Source organism: Mastomys coucha, unplaced genomic scaffold, assembly GCF_008632895.1.
Source record: "Mastomys coucha isolate ucsf_1 unplaced genomic scaffold, UCSF_Mcou_1 pScaffold20, whole genome shotgun sequence".
Classification (NCBI taxonomy): Eukaryota; Metazoa; Chordata; class Mammalia; order Rodentia; family Muridae; genus Mastomys; species Mastomys coucha.
The window spans coordinates 117,980,828-118,000,542 of record NW_022196903.1 but is presented as its reverse complement, the minus strand read 5'-3'; the positions used below and the strand labels follow the sequence as shown (position 1 = coordinate 118,000,542).

The following is a 19,715-nucleotide window of genomic DNA, read 5'->3' as shown; positions in this document are numbered from 1 at the left end:
CAGCAACCACATGGTGGCTCACAACCATCTGTAATGGGCTCTGATGCTCTCTTCTGGTGTGTCTGAAGCCACCTACAGTTTACTCATATAAATAGAAATAAATAAATACATAAAAAGAAAAAATAACTCAATTTTTAAAAAATTAAAAAGTTGGGGGGGGGGTGTGCACGCCTTTAATCCCAGCACTTGGGAGGCAGAGGCAGGGGGATTTCTGAGTTCAAGGCCAGCTTGGTCTACAGAGTGAGTTCCAGGACAGCCAGAGCTATACAAAGAAACCCTGTCTCAAAAATATAAAAAATAAAATAAAATAAAATAAAAAAATAAAAAGTTGATTATAAAAGCAATTAAAAAACAAAACAACACAATTCTTTTAGGATGTATGAATATAACTCAGTAGGAGATTACCTACTTGGCCCTAGGTTCCATCCCCAGCAACAACACCTCCTGATGAAAAGGTCTAAAAAGAAATAAATACCCAGGTGTGGTACCGGATGCCTTTAACCCCAGCACTTGGAGGTAGAGGCAGGCAGATCTTTATGAATTCCCAGCCAGAGCAACATAGAAGGACGCTGTTTGCAATAAAATAAAATAGAAATGATCAGAGCTACAGTGGACTACAGACAGTAATCAGGACAGCACATACACTTGCACAGTCACTAGCATGGATTTCTCCCCAGCATGGGGTGTGCCAGGCAATTACTTGTAGAGAACACTCTCTGCTACTGTAAGAAATAAGATGTAAGAAAACAGCCGGGGAGTGGTGGTGCACGCTTTTAATCCCAGCACTTGGGAGGCAGAGACAGGCAGATTTCTGAGTTCGAGGTCAGCCTGGTCTACAGAGTAAGTTCCAGGACAGCCAGGGCTACACAGAGAACCCTGTCTCAAACAAACAAAGAAACAAAAAATATAAGAAAACAAGTTTCTGGTTGAATTTACTACCAAATTATATCAAATTTCCCAGCCAGACCCACATAAACTACGACTAGAAATTACATCCCATAAAAACTGTTTAAAGAGCACAGTGGGTAGTGCCTTCTGGTGTGCAAAGAGCCCACACTGAATCCCAGCACCGTAGGAACTGGACATGGGAACTGCACACCTCCATGCCTGTCATCCCAGCAATCAGGAGGCGGGAAGATCAGAAGTTCCAGGTCATCCTTGACTACATAGTGAGCTCCAGACCAGCCTGGGATATATGGGATGCTGTCTCAAAAAACACTGTGGCTGCCGGGCAGTGGTGGTGGCGGCAGCACACACCTTTAATCCCAGCACTTGGGAGGCAGAGGCAGGCGGATTTCTGAGTCCGAGGCCAGCCTGGTCTACAGAGTGAGTTCCAGGATAGCCAGGGCTACACAGAGAAACCCCACACACATGCTCTTTTGGTAGATTTTTGCTTCTTACTGTAAAAAAAAAACAAGGAGATATATAAAAAAAAAAAGGGAAAGGGAATGAATTCTCATCTTTGAAAAAACAGCTAGTGATCCAACTTATGTATTTCATCTACTTTTTCTAAGATAGTATAAAAAAAATCTATAGAGAACTAATAAGATTAATAAAAATAAGACTTGCCAGGCAGTGGTGGTGCACGCCTTTAAACCTAGCACTTGGGAGGCAGAGACAGGCGTATTTCTGAGTTCGAGGCCACCCTGGTCTACAGAGTAAGTTCCAGGACAGCCAGGGCTACACAGAGAAACCCTGTCTCAAAAAACTAAAATAAATAAATAAATAAATAAATAAGTAAAAGTAAGACTCTGGCAGAGTCTATGATGGTTATGTGACTCTAGCCATGTGACCCTTGACAAGTTAGGGCAAAGCTGAATACATAAACTAAGTGTGTTTCTTTCTTTCTTTCTTTCCTGTTGTTTCAAATATCACCTTCATCTTAATTTCAAATTTCAGACAAATCACCAAGAACAGCATTGCCTTGGACCCGTACTCACCCCCATTTCTTCTTCCCGTACCACATACTGAGCCACTTTGAATGAGCTCAAATATTCATTCATGCCCTGTAATTCTGTGTCTTCGGTCTCATCCTGGTTTCGATCCAGCAGTCGTTCAATGGCCTTATCGTCATAATGGATAACACTGCTGTCTTCTCCCTCCTTGTTGTCTCCTCCTATGAAGAACCAGGAGCCCAACAACCTGAGTCAGTTCAGCAGTGGCAGCAGAAAAAGCAGTTCCCTCAGGACCCATGAGGCCCTTCCTCACTGCCTGAGAAACCAAGTTCCACCCAAATTTTAAGCTCCTGAATAGCTCACCTCCATCCGTGGCTTCATCCTTGAATAGTTCCTCAGTGCCAAATTTGAGGATATCATCAAGCTCCTGTTTGGACATCGAGCCTGTCTTGGAGCCTAGGCCAGGCCGCACCACTAAATGTGTCAACATCATCTTCTTCTTTGCCACCTGCGTGATGCGCTCCTCCACTGATGCACGGGTCACAAACCGGTAGATCATCACCTTCTTATTTTGCCCAATACGGTGGGCTCTGCTAAAAGCCTGGAGTTGGTCAAGCAAAACCAGCAATCTTATGTTCTCCTGACTGTCACTGATATCAAGACAACACTAGACAGAAGCTGAAGCCCATCTTCACATAAAATCTCTTTCACAGCTCTCTCTCCAGATGCCAACTCCCTATCACATCACCTAAAACAGGATTGCAATTCTCCAATTCTCAGGCTTATAAGATTAGCGACACTCAAAAAAGGAAAGTCTGTTGTTTCACACCTACATTTCATGTGACAGAACCCTCTCTTGGAGGGTATGGGTGAATAGGACCTCCCAAAGCTAATAATACTCTACTCACCTGAATGTCATTATGGGGGTTCCAGTCAGAGTCATATATAATAACTGTGTCAGCAGTGGCTAGATTGATGCCAAGGCCCCCAGCTCGTGTGGAAAGCAAGAAGCAGAACTGTTGAGCACCCGGTGCTAAGAGACAAAAACACTATGAGTTCTCTCCTGAATTCCAATTAGTAGAGAAGGAAGGTGAGGCGCTTCAGAGAAACAAATGTCAACACAGTACCCTGACAGACACTGTAATCAACAAAAGGACTTTTTTTTTTTTTTTTTTTTTTTTTTTTTTTTTTTGGTTTTTCCAGACAGTTTTCTGTATAGAGCTGTCCTGGAACTCACTTTGTAGACAGGCTGCCAGGCTGGCCTTGAACTAAATGCTAGGATTAAAGGCGTGTGCCTTTTAATGATGCCCAGTGAATTTTTTTTATTAAAGATTTATTTATTTTTATAAATAAGCATTGTAGCTATCTGCAGACACACCAGAAGAGGGCATCAGATCTTATTATGGATGGTTGTGAGCCATCATAGGATTTGAACTCAGGACCTTCAGAAGAGCAGTCAGTGCTCTTAACCGCTGAGCCCAAAGTTTATGAACAAAAGGATATTAGCATAGTCAAGTTTCTCCTCAAAATATGAATTTCAAAGGGAAAAAGTCACTGTAAGTAAAGAATTTTAGCAGGCACCATGACTACAACCAAGGGAACAATAATCACCAGAAAAGACAAGTACCAACATCACATACAATCTCCCATCTGTGGCATTCTTTTGTTTTTTGGATTTTGGTTTTTTTTTTTTTTTTTTTGGTTTTTCGAGACAGGGTTTCTCTGTGTAGCCCTGGCTGTCCTGGAACTCACTCTGTAGATCAGGCTGGCCTCGAACTCAGAAATCCACCTGCCTCTGCCTCCCAAGTGCTGGGATTAAAGGCGTGCGCCACCACGTCCTGTGTCATTCTTGAACACATCTTTCAAGAAAGAGACACTGCACGAAATAACTGACTAGAAACCTGAAGTAACAATGCCACGCAGAGATGGGGGTGAAAGTCAGCCAAGCAGCTTTGTATCTAACCGAAGTGTGAATAGTGGAATCGATGCTTGGATCTATGGCTGGGACCTGGAACTCGACCCTCAAACAGAAAAGGACAGTAAGAGAAAAACTGGTGACATTCGGCTATGGTCTACAGTTCAGTTGAGAGTGTAACCCCATGTTAATACATTTTCTACTGTTGAAAGTTGTACGTATTTGTTTTTTGTTTTGTTCTGTTTTGAAGACATGGTTTCACCGAGATCAAATTGGTCTTGAGTTCTCCAGGTAGACAGGATAACTCTGGATGTACTGTCTCCCCTTCCCTCATGCTGAAGTTACAGTTGTTGTCACCACGCTTACTTGGTGCTGTGGGCCTCGTGCAATGTCAGGTAAGCACTCATCCCCAGACAACTCCCTTTGACTTTTTTTGTGTGTACTTATGTGTCAGTATGTGATAGTATGCATGCCAGTACACATCAAGTCGGAGGACAGAGCCAGTCTTCCCCTGTGACTCCCAGACATGGGAACTCAGGGAAATAAGCAAGCATCAGGCACTAGCCTTCTTACTCATCATCTCACTGGCTTCTTACCTATCTTGTGTATATACATGCATGTGTACATACGCGTAGAGTCAGAGGACTTCTTGCAGGAACTGGTTCTCTTTCACATACAGGACAGAAATCAGATAAACTGCTGGGTGGCAAGTGCCTTCACCTGCTGGCATGCAGTCATGCAACCCAGATATCTCTGAAGTTATATCTTTATTTTTATTTTATGTGTGTGTGTTTTTCCTGCAGTCTGTCTGTGCAGTGTGCATGTGCTGCCTGAGGAGGCCATAAAAGGATATTGGATTCCCTGGAACTGGAGTTATAAGTGGTTGTGAGCGGCCATGCTCTTCCCAGCCTCACTGAATCCTTGATTCTCCTACTTCACCACTCCAGTGCTGAGAATACATGCCTGTGCCACCAGGCATGTAAGATGGTATTAACAAAGGCAGGCTAACTCTCTGTATTATTTACAACTTTTAAGTCTAAGCATATTTTAAATAATGAGGATAACTGGACCACACAGAGAGAACTTGTCTCAAAAAAAAAAAAAAAAAAGAACAAAAATAAATAATTAAAAGGAAAGGTTGGGGGAAGGTGTAGTTATATTTACTGAGACAGAAAAGTCTACTACTTATTTGAGCTTCAACAAATCTGACCCGTTGGGGTTAGAGATTAAGAGTAGCTTTGCTCCTGGGAGGACTCTAGGTTCGGTTCCCAGTACCTGTATTAGGACCTAACAAGTGCCTCTAACTGTTTGGCTGCTTTGGGCACCTGTGGTATGTACATGATAAACATACAGACAAGTAGGCATGTAAACATACTTTTGTTTTGTTTTGTTTTTTTGGTTTTCTGAGACAGGGTTTCTCTGTGTAGCCCTGGCTATCCTGGAACTCACTCTGTAGACCAGGCTTGCCTCAAACTCAGAAATCCACCTGTCTCTGCCTCCCAAGTGCTAGGATTAAAGGCGTGCGCCACCACTGCCCAGCGACATAAACATACTTAAAAGCAAAACTAGGGGGCTGGAGAGGTGGCTCAGCCATTAGGAGCACTGACTGCTCTTCCGAAGGTCCTGAGTTCAAATCCCAGCAACCACATGGTGGCTCACAACCATCTGTAATGTGAGCTGATGCCCTCTTCTGGTGTGTCTGAAGACAGCTACAGTCTCATTTCCATAAACCTTGTGCAGCTCCCTCAAACCTACTCCTGTAGGTTTTCCTGTGACTCCCACACCTGTGCCACAGTGCACATGTGCGCAGACCCAAGTTCACATGCATGTATGCACTTTAAAAAAAGTAAAGGGCTGGAGAGATGGCTCAGCAGTTAAGAGAGCTGACTGCTCTTCTAGAGGTCCTGAGTTCAATTCCCAGCAACCACTTGGTGGCTCATCAACCATCTGTAATGGGGTCTGATGCCCTCTTCTGGTGTGTCTGAAGAGAGAAATGGTGTACTCATATACATAAAATAAATCATTTAAAAAATAAATAAATAAATAAATAAAGTGATAACTCCAACAATAAAAGAAAACGATTGGGGATGGGTGACTGGGGATGGGTGATTGGGGATGGAGAGGGACAAACACTCTGTGTAAAGGCAGGTCCATCTCTACATGTTTGAAACCAGATTGGCCTACAGAGTTCTAGGCCACTCGAGGACACAACAGTGAGATCCTGTTTCTCTTACAGAGAACCTGGGTTCAATTTCCAGAATCCACATGGTAGCTCACAACCCTCTGTAACACCAGTCCCAGAGTACACATGAAATAATTTTTTGTTTTGAGACAAAAGCAGCTAAGGTTGTCCTGAACTCACTCTGTAGGCGACCAGGCTGGCCTTGAACTCAGAGATCTGCATGCCTCTGCCTCCAGAGTACCCGGACTAAAGGTGTACATACCATGCCCAGCTTAATAATATTAACAAAATGACTGCCTGGAGATAAGACACTCTTCTCTTACCATTGAAGCGATCAATGGCCTCCTGACGCATGTTCCCAGTGATTCCACCATCAATACGTTCATATTTATAACCTTCATGTTCTAAAAAATCCTCTAACAAGTCCAGCATCTTGGTCATCTGTAAAAAGGAACAACTTGATTATAGATATGTCAGGTAATAAACCCCTTTCTCAGTCACTAGTGTTGTGCAACAACTGCCTGTTAAGGTCAGGTTGGGCCTACATACCTGGGAGAAGATGAGCACACGGTGCCCTCCCTCTTTGAGGTTCTTAAGCATCTTCTGTAGCAGCAACAATTTCCCAGATGCTCTGATCAGGGCACTGCCATCATACATACCATTAGGCATCTTAGGGGCTTCCTGGTGACAGAAGCAAAGGATGATATATTTAAGGGCCGCCCACAAGCAGCACTTGGCAAGATGCAGAAGACAAGGAGGTGCGCATACCATGGCTGCCACGGGAAAGAGGTAAGGGTGGTTGCAGCACTTCTTAAGATCCATCACCACGTTCAGGAGGGAGACCTGGTTGCCGCCACCTCGAGCATTGAGTGCTTCGAAATTCCGCGTGAGAATATACTTGTAGTACTTCCTACACGAACAAGACACAAGGACCGATTGGACTGAAGACTCTCTTGAATGACTTAATGATGCAACCCAACTGCTTGAGATCATCTCTCCAACCTCCTCACATGGGGCTAAGCTAACAAGCATCGGCCACACCATCCTCATATCTGACACAGGAAAGTAAAACTAAGAACAAGCAGCTCCGGCTCCCAGGGCAGCTCCGGCTCCCAGGGCAGCTCCGGCTCCCAGGTATCAGGGTTCTTCAGGCCCTGCTTGCTCCTGTCGCCAGATGCCTGGAAGCTCTGAAGAACCCGCTGGCAGAATGACAGGGGTCTGTTACAAGACTTATTTCCATCCCTTCATACTCACTTTTGCATAGGGCTCAACTCCACGCGCACAATCAGCTCTGTCTTAGATGGCATATTCTTGAAGACATCAGCTTTGAGTCGCCGCAACATGTGAGGCCCCAGCATGTCATGTAGCTTTTTAATCTGGTCCTCTTTGGCAATGTCCGCAAACTCCTCCAAGAAGCCTTCTAAATTGCTGCAGAAAAAAGAAATCAGTTGTTGGAGAGGGGAAACACAGAAGAAAGGAAAGTAACAGGAAATGGACAAGAACAACAAGCAGAGCTGGGAACCAGCTCACAGGCACACTTACTGGAACCTCTCAGGGGTGAGAAAGTTGAGCAGGTGAAACAACTCCTCTAGATTGTTTTGTAATGGAGTTCCAGTTAGCAACAGCTTGTGCTGGAGTGAGTAACCATTCAAAACTCGGAAGAACTAGTGAAGAGAAATGAAATTCAAAAAACAAGGGCATCAGAGGAATCCCAAGCTGTTCCACTGTCCAGTGAACTAAACCAACCTCTCATCCCATGGCTGGCATCCCTTCTTATAGGCCTGGCCAAACAAGGGCCTTCCCTGTCTTCTCTACTTAGGACTAGAACTGGAGGTCATCACCTCCCACTCCTCACCTTAGACTGGTTGTTCTTCAGCCGGTGGGCTTCATCCACAATGAGGCAGGCCCAGTCAATAGAACCCAGGATGGCCATATCAATGGTGATCAACTCATAGGATGTCAACAGAACATGGAATTTCACAGACGCTTCTTTCTGCACATAACGATAAGCCAGTTACTACTGTCCACATTGGCAAAACTGGGGACAGGCAAGCTTTCCCTGCTCCCAAAGTTCTCTTTCTGCCTCAGAGACCAAGTGAGGTGGCAAACCAGCCCACAGCAGTGACTAGCTCTCAACAGTCTCCTCCTCCCGCCCACTAAGATACCTTCATCCGGGAGGCCTTCTTGCCACCACGAATTGCATTGTCTTCAAAGGAGAACTCATTTTCCCGGATGATGGCACGGCTGTCCTTGTCACCCACATAGGTTACCACGTACATATCAGGAGCCCACATCTCAAACTCTCGCTCCCAGTTGATGATGGTGGACAGAGGAGCACTCACTAAGAAAGGGCCTTTGGAGTGACCCTGGGAAGAAAGCAGGCAGAGGTGATCCTGGGTCTAAGAGCCCCATACCTAAACCCCAGACTCTACTTCCCTCCCTGACCCAGTGAAGCTGATGCCTGACACCTGCACCTCTGCCCCCAGCCCCATCATTCTCCTTCACAAAAGCCACTCATCCCTCTCTTGGGCCCACCTGGACAAAACCAAACTCCTCCACCATGGCAATCCTAACTCCCTTTCCCTCAAAACATGCCCCAGACAGTGAGTCTACCAGGGCTCTGATCCTGTAAAGTTCCCATTCTAGATCTAGAAAGACGGCTCACTGGTTAAGAACACTAGCTGCTCTCGCAGAGGTCCCACATTCATTCAAATCCCAGCACCCACATGATGGCTTAGAGTCTGTAATTCCAGTTTCAGGAGGTAACCCTCTTCTAGCCTCCCCAGGTATTGCACACAGGTGCTACACAGGCATACTTATGGGCCAAATACCCACACAAACTAATTAGGAAAAAAAAGAAAAAGAAAAGGATTTGCACTGCCGCCCTGTGTCTTCTTACCCTCATCAGTACCTCCTCCTCCCTTCCGCCCACTCCTTAAAGCACAAGAAAAGAATCTAGTTACAGAGCCCACTAGCTCTAGCCCACTAGACATGCACTAGCATGTCCTGGCTAGTTACCTCCTTGTAGAGGGAGTAGAGGAAGACGGCCGTCTGCACGGTCTTCCCGAGGCCCATCTCATCAGCCAAGATGGTATCGGTGCCCTGAGCCCAGGAGAAGCGCAGCCAGTTCAAGCCTTCCATCTGGTAGGGGTGCAGAGTGCCACCTGTGGCATCCAGGTACTCTGGCTGGCGCTCATACTTCACTGTGGGCTGAAGGATAAGAGCAGTCAAGAGCTGGTAAAGAGCCCATTTCCCAAGGACGGTGGATGGTAGCTCTGCCTCCTACACAAGTCCTCACTACAATTTTTTTTTTCCCTAAGAGCTAAGAGAAACAAAACAAAACCAAACAATCTAGTACTTAGGCTGAGGCAGAAGGATTGAGTTCAAGGCCAGTCTTGGAATTAGAAGGAAATACTGTCTTTGGAGTGATAACAATAAAAACAATTAAAGTGAGGTGGAGCGGCCACAGAATCCACCAGGCCCTAATGGACGAGTCAGTTAAATCCAGTAGGTCACAGAACAAAAAGGCATGATTGTGGGAAAGAGATCTGCATGGGAGAATAGGGAGGCTAAGGGAAAGAGAAAGATAAGAGGGGGCACAGAAAGAGCAAGCACAGCATGCTATGGACGCATGTGACCCTCACTGCAGTGTGTGGCCTAGGATCCTTCAGAAGACAAGGCAACTTATCTAGGCCTCGGGTAGACCTGACACAGACCACTATTTAAAACACGTGAACCAAAGGCTCCAATACACCAGGACACTACCTGCCATAGCTAAGATCCGCTAAGGTAGTACGCTGGGCATCAAAGCACTTGGGAGGTGGAGACAGGAAGATCAGGAGTTAAAGGCCAGCCTGAGCTACAAGAGACCTTGCCTTTCTCAAATAAGTAAATACATACATACATTCTTGTATATAAGACCACCTCCTAGCTAACACTGTCATTACATGAAATATCCTGTCTGTGGGTTTCTGACTTAGAGAAGAGAGGACACTACAGAATGTGTCAGCTAGAGCCATCTACAGGCCATGACTTCGAGCTTCACCACGACACTGCAGCATACTGCCCGCACAACAAGCACACCATTCCTCTTCCACCCAAACTCACATCAACAGTTGGGGTCTCCGGAGGCCTTTCCAGTTTCCGTAGCTTCACCTTCTTAAGCTTTTTGCCGGGTCGTCCTTCCTCACCCCTCATTAACTCCCTAGGAAAGAACACATACCACAGCTGCCTCTTGGTCCTGGTGCTTCTGAGAGAGCGCAGTTGTGCTCTTCTTCGCATCACCTACCTGTGGTTCCAGTAGCTCTGCTTGAACAGGTCATAGTCCTGTATCTCCACATCCTCACTCTCCCAAGATGCCTGATCGTAGGGTAAGTCTCGCCACTTGATTAAATAGTGAACGTGGCCCTTCTTGTCCACACTACAAGATCAATAAAGAAAAACTCCTCAGAGCCAGAAAGCAACTTCTTTCTAGTCAGCCTTGCTCTTAAAAACTGACAAAACCATTCTTTTTTTTTTTTTATTTTTCCAGACAGGGTTTCTCTGTATAGCCCTGGCTGTCCTGAAACTCACTCTGTAGAACCAGGCTGGCCTCGAACTCAGAAATCTACCTGCCTCTGCCTCCAAAGTGCTGGATTAAAGGCGTGCGCTGCCACCACCCTGCGACAAAACCATTCTTAAGTGTGCCAGACTCCACATATATTCAGAACCTCAATGATCCTAAGCTTTGAACCAATTCTCTCTCTCTCTAAACTATATTCTTGCTGTGGACCAAATTCATAAGAATGTCTCTTGACATCGTCAACAGCAATGTCCATTTTCTTGACCCCTTTAGTAAGAGCCCTTGAGAGGTAAACGACCTCCAGGAAGCGAGGCGGCACCTGTGGTTGAGGATTCGGTGGATCATCATCCACTCCGGTTTTATTCCATAGCGATAGAAGCGCTCCTCCATCTCTGCAAACTTAGGGTCCTTGTTCTTTCGCTTTCGGCTCTTCTCTTCATCTCCACCAAAGTCCCCAGAAGGCGGCTCATCCATATCATTCTTCCGCTGGTAGTTTCTGAACATCACCTGACAGTGCAGCTCCAACTGGGAACACAAAGAGAAAGGAGACCGTCCTGGAGTTGCAGCCGGCTTCCTGCTCTTACCTCTGCGGTGTCACCTCATGCGTGCAGCCTGTCCCAGGCTTACCTGCAGTTCTGACACCCAGGAGCAGTGCCAGTAAGACATGCCTTGCCATTTCACAAAGAACTGCCTCTCCGGCCGCCCCTCCAAAGGTTTGGGAGATGGGGTATTAGGATCAGCATCTGGAGGCCGAGGCACTGGTGTGGGAGACGGTGGCTGGCCCCACTTCCAAATTAGGATCTTCTGCACTTTGCCCTTAAGAGCTGGACACTGTTAAAAAGAAACCACTTCAATTCATCTCAATTCAGTACCACAGGGAGATGCATGAAACTCTCCAAGAATATAAATATCAGTGTCTATGGGCAGGAGGGAAGGAGCACTGGCCGCACAGCATGAGAACGTGAGCTAAAATGGGCAGCATCGTTACAGATGGCTGGTCCTCAGAGAAACCACATCTGACTCCTGGCATCCACACTGGAGCTAAGAATCACTGTTCCAGGGGACCCAATGTGCTCTTATGTCACTGCACATGGTACACACACACACACACACACACCACACACACACACACACACACACACACACACACACACACACACACACACACACACACACACACACACCTGCAGCCTACTGCCATGGGAGCAGAGACTGAAGGGTCACTGGAGCCCGCTGGCTACCAGCCCAAGCTCTTTGTGAGCATCTGTTCAGAGTGATAAGGTGGGTATCAGAGTATAACACTGCTGTTCTCTGGCCCAGCACCGAGGCCTGGATCCCTGAGCATATGTGCACTTACAACACTACGAATGTGTTTTCTTTATTTTCAGATAAGTCTCACTGTAATAGCCCTAGCTGGCCTGGTATTCAATATGTAGACCAGACTGACTCAGAGAACTGCTTGCCCCTGCCTCGGCTGGAGTTAAAGGGATGCACCATCATGCCCAGAAAATAAAATAAAATAAAATAAAATAAACTACAGGGAGCCTTGTATGGCGACCCAAGTTTTTCATGCCAGTCATAGAGAGGCAGAGTTAGGTAGATCTCTGTTAATTGAAGACCAGCCTATCTGTTTCATACAGAGAATTTCAGGCCAGCCAGGGATATAAAATGGGACCCTATCAAAAAATTTTTTAAACAACTAACAAGAAATTAGCAGACAAGCCTACAATTTTAATCTTGTTAATAACTCATAAAAACTTCATTCGATCTGGGTGGTGGTGGTGCATACCTTTAATCTCAGTGTTCTGGAGGTGGAGGCAGACCCAGGGGAATCTCTGTGAATTCAAGGCCAACCTGGTCTACAAAGTGAGTTCCAGCAAACAGAACAAATACAAACTTCATTTAAAATAAATCTAACCTCATAACTGTCCCTAGGCAAAAATCACTTAGGACTTCCTCCCCCTCACTGGATATCATCACAGAACTAAAAGAAAAACCAGGGAACTACACTCTAATAAGCCAGAAGAGCTGGGTACATAAAACTCAAGAGATAGGACCAAGCACCTGCTTCTCTCGGCAACCTAACTGTAGCCAACGGGCTAGGACAGCCTCAGCTACCAAGAACGGAAGTGGGACATCAAGGTGTAGGTGAAGCTGGGCATGGGAACCTGAGCTTTGCTCCTCAGTCTTGGAAGCATGAGGTACAATGTGAGTTCAAGGCCAGCCTGGGCTACCAATAAATTTACTGCAGCATTTGTGTGCAAGAGCTAAGTTATGGATGGGACCAACCTAGGTGTTCATCAACAGAAGAATGAAGAAAATGTAGTGTACTTATACAATGCAATTTTTTCAGCTACAAAGAATAAAGTTATATCATTTACAGGAAAGCAGATAAAAATGAAGATCATAAAGCAAATCTGTCTTCATTTTTTCTCATCTTTGAGTCCTAAATTTATAGTTACATAAAATTGTACATGTACAGAGGACATAAAAGCAAGCACAATACTATTAAAGAAGCGCAAAAGCCTAGTAGGAAAAGGAAAACATCCTCAGTGCAGCAGGCAGGCAGACCTTCATGAGTTCAAAGCCAGCCAGGTCTACATACATAGCAAGTTCCAGGACAGTCTGGAACTCTCAGAAAGGCCCTGTCTCATAACATCAAAAACAAAACCAGAACTATACTTAACCATAGAGCCATCTCTCCGGCCCCCAAATTAGTTTTTTTGTTGTTGTTGTTGTGTTTTGTTTTGGGTTTTTTTGGTTTTTTTGAGACAGGGTTTCTGTGTAGTCCTGGCTGTCCTAGAGCTCACTCTGTAGACCAGGCTGGCCTCCAACTCAGAAATCCGCCTGCTTCTGCCTCCCACGTGCTGGTATTAAAGGTGTGCACCACCACTGCCCAGCCCCCAAATTAGTTTTTAAAGACAAGATCATGAGTGGTACTCATGCCTTTAATCACTCAGGAGACTAAAACCAGAAGATCACCATAAACTCAACATCATCCTGAGCTACATATAGTGAGTGAATTTAAGGAAAGCCTGGACATAAGTTCAAAACACTTGTACGTCTCCAGTGACCTCTCCCCAGCCTCAGCCTCACAATGCCTACAAGAGAGCAGACTCTTGCTCCCATCTCCCACCCTCAGTGAAAAGCCACTTACAGTACAGCGGGGACAGAGCCATTCGCCATTTGGGATCTCCGGCAGCGGGGGGTTCAGGCAGTGGATATGGTAGGAAGAAGGGCAGGTGTCACAGCATAGAAGCTCCCCGCCATCCTTGCAGACTCGACAGAATTCCATATGGTGGTCATCTTCCTCTTCTGGGTCTCCCCCAACTTCTTCCAGAATCTCCTCGCCCTCAGAATTGTCCTCCTTAGCTTCCCACTGGATCCCCTCCTTTTCCTGCCACAAACCAGAGTCACATTATTACCACCCACCCCACCCCAAGGCGGCGCCCACAGCCACCATCATTCTTTTACACATTTCCCAAAGCTGACACCCAAGGACATTCCCATTTTTATTTCCAGCCCAAAGTTCCTCACCCACCCTTGCCCTCGGGTGATCCAGAGGCCACAGTAGCCAGATACTCACACAGTGTGGGCAGCTCCACTTGCCCTCGGGGGCCTTCTCCATGTCTGGGTCCAGGCACACCATATGGTAGGCTCGGGGACAGGTATCACACAGGATGATCTCTCCGCCTTGCTGGCACACCTCGCAATAGTCCTGGTGGTCTGTCTCATAACCATCCACAGCAGTCACCTCCTCCTCGCCTGGGCAAGGAAGAGGGAAAGCCCAATTATTAGAAAAAGACCACCTCCCCCCAACCCTGATCTCCTAAGGGAGATTTTCCCCTGGCCATTCCCACCCTGTCCCATCACACATAAGTACGGAAAAGAAACACACCTTTCTTTTTCTTTTTAGTGGTCCGGAGTTTCTTGCGGCTCCGACTACTGCGGCTGGTGGAACCATCCGAAACAGAATAGCTATTGATACTGGCATCATCAAAGTCAGACTCCACATCTAAATCGTCATCCTCACTCTGGGGGAAAAAAAAAAGTTATAAGTCCAGGCCAAGAAGAGAATGGTAAAGAACCCCAGGCAGAAGTGCACAGGAGGAGCCTGGTTAAGCCTGTCCGAGGCAATAGTGCCTGACAGAACGCAAGCAACCCCCTCCCTCCATCACACAGCTCCCTCCTTCTCCAGCAGGAAGAACCAGGGTCTCACCGAGGATCTCTTACGCTTGGAGCCGAAACCTCCCAGCTTGATTTTCAGAGGAGCTACTTTCTTGGGTTTGGGCTTCTTGGCATCAGGCACTCGAGGACTGCCTTTAGGCTTCCTCCGAGCATTGGGACCTAAAAATCAGGATACAGACAAAGGTATACCACAAGGCAAATAACGGGAAAATGAACTTACCACCTAAGCTTGCTCACTCTTGGCTTTCTTCTAAACCCAAGGCTCACTCTGCCTGTTGCCCACCTTAGGGGCAATGCCACATTCCTAGCTGTCAGACTTCTCAAGCCCACCCAGACTCTTCATTAAATACCACTGCACCTTTGCCCTCCTTGGTCTTGGCCTTGCGGATCGGCACCTCCACAGGGGGAGGGGGAGGAGCCACTTCAGTAGCTGTAACCATGCTCTCCACCACAGCCACAGCCGCTGCAGCTGCGGCCGCCACTGACGCTCCAGAGCTGCCCTTGAAGGGGTTGTTGGTACTGAATTCCCTCCACTTTGCACCCAAGACCATCATCATCTTGGAGACAGCAATCTTGGGGTTTTTAGCAGCAATCAGGGGTCTGGAAGAGAAATGGACAAGAGTAATGGACATATATAAAGAGAAAGGAGAAAAACAAACAAGAAGAAATTCTAGAAGGAATCTCCCCCCCTTCAGCCCCCAAGACCCCCGACATACCGGACAAACTGGCTGAAGGCCTTGTAGTTGGTGAGGGTCCGGTAGTCTTCCTCTGAGAACACATGGTCAATGTCTTCCATGCCCCAGTCTTCCAAAAGCTGGGCGGATGACTTAGGCTCCTGCAGAGAAACCAATCAAGGACCTGATCACAGTGCCCACAATTGCTACGACAATGTGAACCGTGAAGTGAGACTGCCGCTTCCAAGAGCGGGGAACAGAGAACTCGGAAGAAATCATCAAACCTACATGGAGAGATGCTGTTCTACGGGGCAGGGTGTATCTGGGAGGAAAGGACAGGAAAGAGGACAAACAGGGTCTTAACAGGACAGAGATCTAGGCACCTTGGAATCATCATCATCTTCCTCCTCTTCCTCCTCCTCCTTCCGCTTGGATTTGCTCTTCTTCTCTTTCTTAGGTCCGAGCTTCTTCTTCTTCTTTTTGCCAGGAGTATAGTCGCTGCCCTCACTGTCTGAGCGCAGAGCCACCTCTTCCTCCTCCTCCACGAACTCCGGCCCCTCCCCAGAGCTGTCCCCCAGCTGCCGGCATAAGAGTAAACGCTGGAGCAGGGAGGAGGGAGGGAGACGGACACACGCTACACACATGCTCACCTCAGGACAGCCCTGAGGCTCATCCCAGAACCTGACCTCCAGACCCACACCTCTCCTTGCATGCCTCCTCTTCCTCTCTTCTCACTCCCCAGAGCACTCAGTCACCCACTCACCTCCTTTTTTTGGCGCTTGCTCTTAGGGATTTTAGGGTCTCGGGGTTTCTTCGGCTTTTTCTTCTTCTTGAGCTTTGGAGTCTCTGCTTCTGATAGATCCTCTTCCGGGTCTTCCTCATTTTCTATGTCGATTTAGCAAACCGTGGCAGGCAGGGAAAGAGCAGCAGTACAAGGTAAGGGCCAAATCCAGATGGTTCCGATCGTCTTTCCCCACCTCTCCCAGACTCCCCTGAAGAGAACTGCTATACTACACACAAGAGAGCCGAGACTGAGCATAAAAACAAAGACTGTATATACCCAAAATAGGCTGCCCAGCCAGGCCAGGCCAGGCCCACCTCGGGCAGCTGTCCAGGCCACTGCCTCTCTCCTCACCACTCTAGGCACCTTCTGTGTCTACCAGCACCGCTGAATTGAGCTGCCTGGAACTCAGTAAATAAAAGAACTGGATCCAGCTATCCCGAAAGTGGCCACCAAATAGCCCGTAAGACAGGCAACAAGGAGAGCCCTACCCAGGAGGCACTGGACAGACTCATCCCTCTACGTGCCACCCTAGAACAAATACCGGGTTCAGGGTCTAAGGCACAACAAAACACCCTTATCAAACCCCTTTGGGAATATCACTGCTCAGAACCACCAGAATCTCCCCAGTCCCAGATTCAGCTGCCAGTTCAACTTCACACCCTCTCCCAGTTCCCTCCGGCATCTCCAGTCCTACTGTTCCTTTCCAGCTTTCTCCTGGGTCAGCCGGCTCTTCTCCCGAGGGGCCCGGAGTCAGCCCAGCTGTCACCATCTCCCCTTCCCAACCCCCTCCCATCTGGCTCCACCTCCTTCCCTGGCTGGAAGCACACACAAAGCCTGGGAACACTGGTGAATCCTGAGCAAGGGTAGGTAGAGAGGGGTCCAGGGAGGGAAAAGATTAGGAGGCAGCTCTCTTTGTACCAGACATGTACACCAGCTCCCAGTTCCCTTCTCCCTCTTCCCAAGCCACCCCCGCTCAAGAAGGGGGGAGTAGGAAAGGGAGGAGAGAGAAGGGAGTGCCTCACCCACTGAAGAGAAGGAAAATGGCTCCTGACCGCAGAAGCCAGCCCAGGGCACCCAGTGCCAACATAGGACAGACAGGAAGTGGCAGGGGTTGGGGTGGAGCCAACAGAAGTACACAGAGCAAAGAGTACCCTCAAAGAAAACTTCTCAAATTATTACCTGGCCCTCGGACCAAAGCCAGTGATCTCAAATACCTACTCTAGGAAGGCAGTTTGTAAGAGGCTACCCTCGTGTCCCAGGCAAGAAGGGCAAGGCAGCAGCAGGAGTCAGCTATTGGACGACTGCAGTACTCACTCAACTATACTTCTTTAAAGACAGAAAGAACTAAGATTTAACAAGGGCTCCATGGAGGTTACCAAACCATATGCCCTTCTTCCCTAAAAGGTATCAAAGAGCTTTGGCTTGAGGAGTGAAGTGTCAACAGTTAGCTTCCTCAATCACCCAACTAGAATCCTACCCAAGATGCAGAAACCATGCCCAAGCCCCCAAAGTAGTAGACTCAGAGGACAGTGGCAAACAGTACCCTCCCTTCAGTCCCACACACTTAGTGCATAACCCCACAAGTAGCCCTAAAATGATTCTGGAGCCAGTCAGATCCCAAGGTTGGACAAAGAGCCACAGGCCTCCCATCTACACCCATCCCAGGGTTAAGTCAGAGGTTAGGAGGCCCCTCTCATTCCTAAACAAACCATTTTCTTAAGGGCTCCTGGCCCACAGCCTTTACACCAACCATCAAACCCTTCTTCCTCTCCCTATAGAGCAGAAGTGAGACAGGGACAAGCCCATGGAGGCACAGCGGGCACCTTTCCATCCACACACAGCCCTCCAACTCCTCAGGCCCACCATACGCTGAACCGGCCAGCAACACACTGCAGGAGACAGAGGGAGATTTGGGAAAGGGGCAGAACTGGGTGTGGCCAGAGGAAAAACTGGGTCATGCTACAGACTGGGGCAGAGTTCACACTGAGAGCCTGCACTGTTCCTACTTGGGAGGGAAGCCCCAGACCAAGGGGTTATGGGAGGGCTAAGATGGGAACCAACACTGGTCTGACAGTGACACTCAGCAAGCCTCTCATAAAGAAGACGAAGGAAAAGTCAGTGTTCCTCCTTACCCACCTCACCCCACCCACCCCCACGCTCCCTGCAAAGGTAGAGATCTGCAGCCCTATACCTCAGTGACCAGACACGGATCCAAGCCCCTTATCTCCGCGTCAAGAATAAGGGCTCTCTTAAATGACAAACTTAAAAGTCATTTCTTCTGGATACCTCAACATCCAGTGGGAGTTATGGAAAAGGCAGAAGTGAAAGCCTGTCGTAAGGAACAAACACAGGACTGCCAGGCTCCAGAATGTAGGAAAAAGAAGTGGAAGCAGAGGAGATAAAGAAATTGTAGTGAAGGGGGCTGGGGGGGACCTGTCTTTTTTTTTTAACTGAACAAGAGTCAAACCAATAGGTGCCTTAACTATGGGGGCTCTAAATAAGGAGACAAGAGGAAGACATCCACTTACAAGCATGACATCAACCATCACTTGAGGGCAGGCACTCAGGCAAGCTGGTTATAACAATACGGGTTTGGCCAGTCCAGGGAGCAACCCCACAACATAGTGCAAACCCTAACACACCCACACAAACACCTCACGCCACCAATCCAGACCCCAAGCTATCTCAGTGTGGTAGAAGCCTCTAGCAAAGAAGCAAGATTACGTCCACACCAAGGGTGCCCCTCCTTACTAGGCTACTGCAGCCTCCCCTAGCCCTCCATCCCTTCTCCACTCAAAAATTCCAACAACCTGACTAACTAAAAGTCCTATAGATCCAATAAAGAGCAAGATTCAAACTTTACACTCTTGAAACAGCACAGAGAACCTGTAACAGGACAGAAAGTAACCAGCACCTTCGCTTTCTTCTCCAGGGAACAACTGCGGGATCCCAGATGCCTGGTAGGGCTCCTACAACAGAAATTCCCCATCGCACCCCACCATGTCACCACCAGAGTCAGAGCCACCTGCATTCCTCCAAGAACCTGCACAAGGTAAAGTCGGCTAACCCAGAGAGCTCCCTCAACTGGGGACTGCGGAGCATTCCAGACAGCCTTGAGTGAAGCCAGCTTGCATCTGGGTCCGTGGTGCCCAAGAGGCACATGGCTTCCACCTCCCCCTAGCACCCCCAGCACACAAGAGCTCCGCAGACGAGAACCACTCCCTTCGGATGCCCTCCACCCTGGGCTCTGCACAGAAACAAGCAGCGCGCACGCACGAAGCCTTACTGGAGTCTCTAGGAAAGATCAAACACCTCCTTCCTGCCCTGGGCCCTCTGGGAAGATGTTACCTGGATGGGGTGGGGGCAGGCTGTTGTTCAGAAGTGCATCCATATCCTCCTCGTCACTGCCCGCTGAGCAGGGGGACGGGGAACCCAGGCCCGACGCCATCCCCTTCCGTTCCCCGGCCAGGGAATTGGCCCAGCTGCTCCTGCCTGCGGCCTGGGGCCCTCTGCACT

General features: G+C 47.9%; 1 protein-coding gene across 7 annotated transcripts in view; it reads right to left on the bottom strand.

Moving 5' to 3' along the window:
* The window catches only part of Chd4 (chromodomain helicase DNA binding protein 4), a 33,875-nt gene extending 14,166 nt beyond the window's left edge, over positions 1–19,709 (bottom strand). For 4 of the 7 annotated variants that reach the window (XM_031383424.1, XM_031383425.1, XM_031383427.1 and 1 more), the window contains exons 1-24: positions 19,548–19,709; positions 16,179–16,300; positions 15,799–16,014; positions 15,458–15,576; positions 15,100–15,341; positions 14,773–14,900; positions 14,452–14,587; positions 14,140–14,318; positions 13,711–13,950; positions 11,181–11,384; positions 10,873–11,078; positions 10,281–10,412; positions 10,100–10,196; positions 9,011–9,202; positions 8,158–8,358; positions 7,848–7,985; positions 7,535–7,656; positions 7,247–7,420; positions 6,761–6,902; positions 6,542–6,673; positions 6,316–6,433; positions 2,804–2,928; positions 2,259–2,496; positions 1,941–2,116 (exon numbers count right to left, since the gene is read on the bottom strand). In XM_031383424.1, the coding sequence (XP_031239284.1) occupies positions 1,941–2,116; positions 2,259–2,496; positions 2,804–2,928; positions 6,316–6,433; positions 6,542–6,673; positions 6,761–6,902; positions 7,247–7,420; positions 7,535–7,656; positions 7,848–7,985; positions 8,158–8,358; positions 9,011–9,202; positions 10,100–10,196; positions 10,281–10,412; positions 10,873–11,078; positions 11,181–11,384; positions 13,711–13,950; positions 14,140–14,318; positions 14,452–14,587; positions 14,773–14,900; positions 15,100–15,341; positions 15,458–15,576; positions 15,799–16,014; positions 16,179–16,300; positions 19,548–19,647 (3,879 nt within the window). In that variant the 5' untranslated portion in view covers positions 19,648–19,709. The remainder of the gene's footprint in view (positions 1–1,940; positions 2,117–2,258; positions 2,497–2,803; positions 2,929–6,315; positions 6,434–6,541; positions 6,674–6,760; positions 6,903–7,246; positions 7,421–7,534; positions 7,657–7,847; positions 7,986–8,157; positions 8,359–9,010; positions 9,203–10,099; positions 10,197–10,280; positions 10,413–10,872; positions 11,079–11,180; positions 11,385–13,710; positions 13,951–14,139; positions 14,319–14,451; positions 14,588–14,772; positions 14,901–15,099; positions 15,342–15,457; positions 15,577–15,798; positions 16,015–16,178; positions 16,301–19,547) is intronic. The other 3 variants (XM_031383428.1, XM_031383429.1, XM_031383430.1) reach the window with 2 other exon arrangements.
* Between the last annotated feature and the right edge of the window lie 6 nt (positions 19,710–19,715).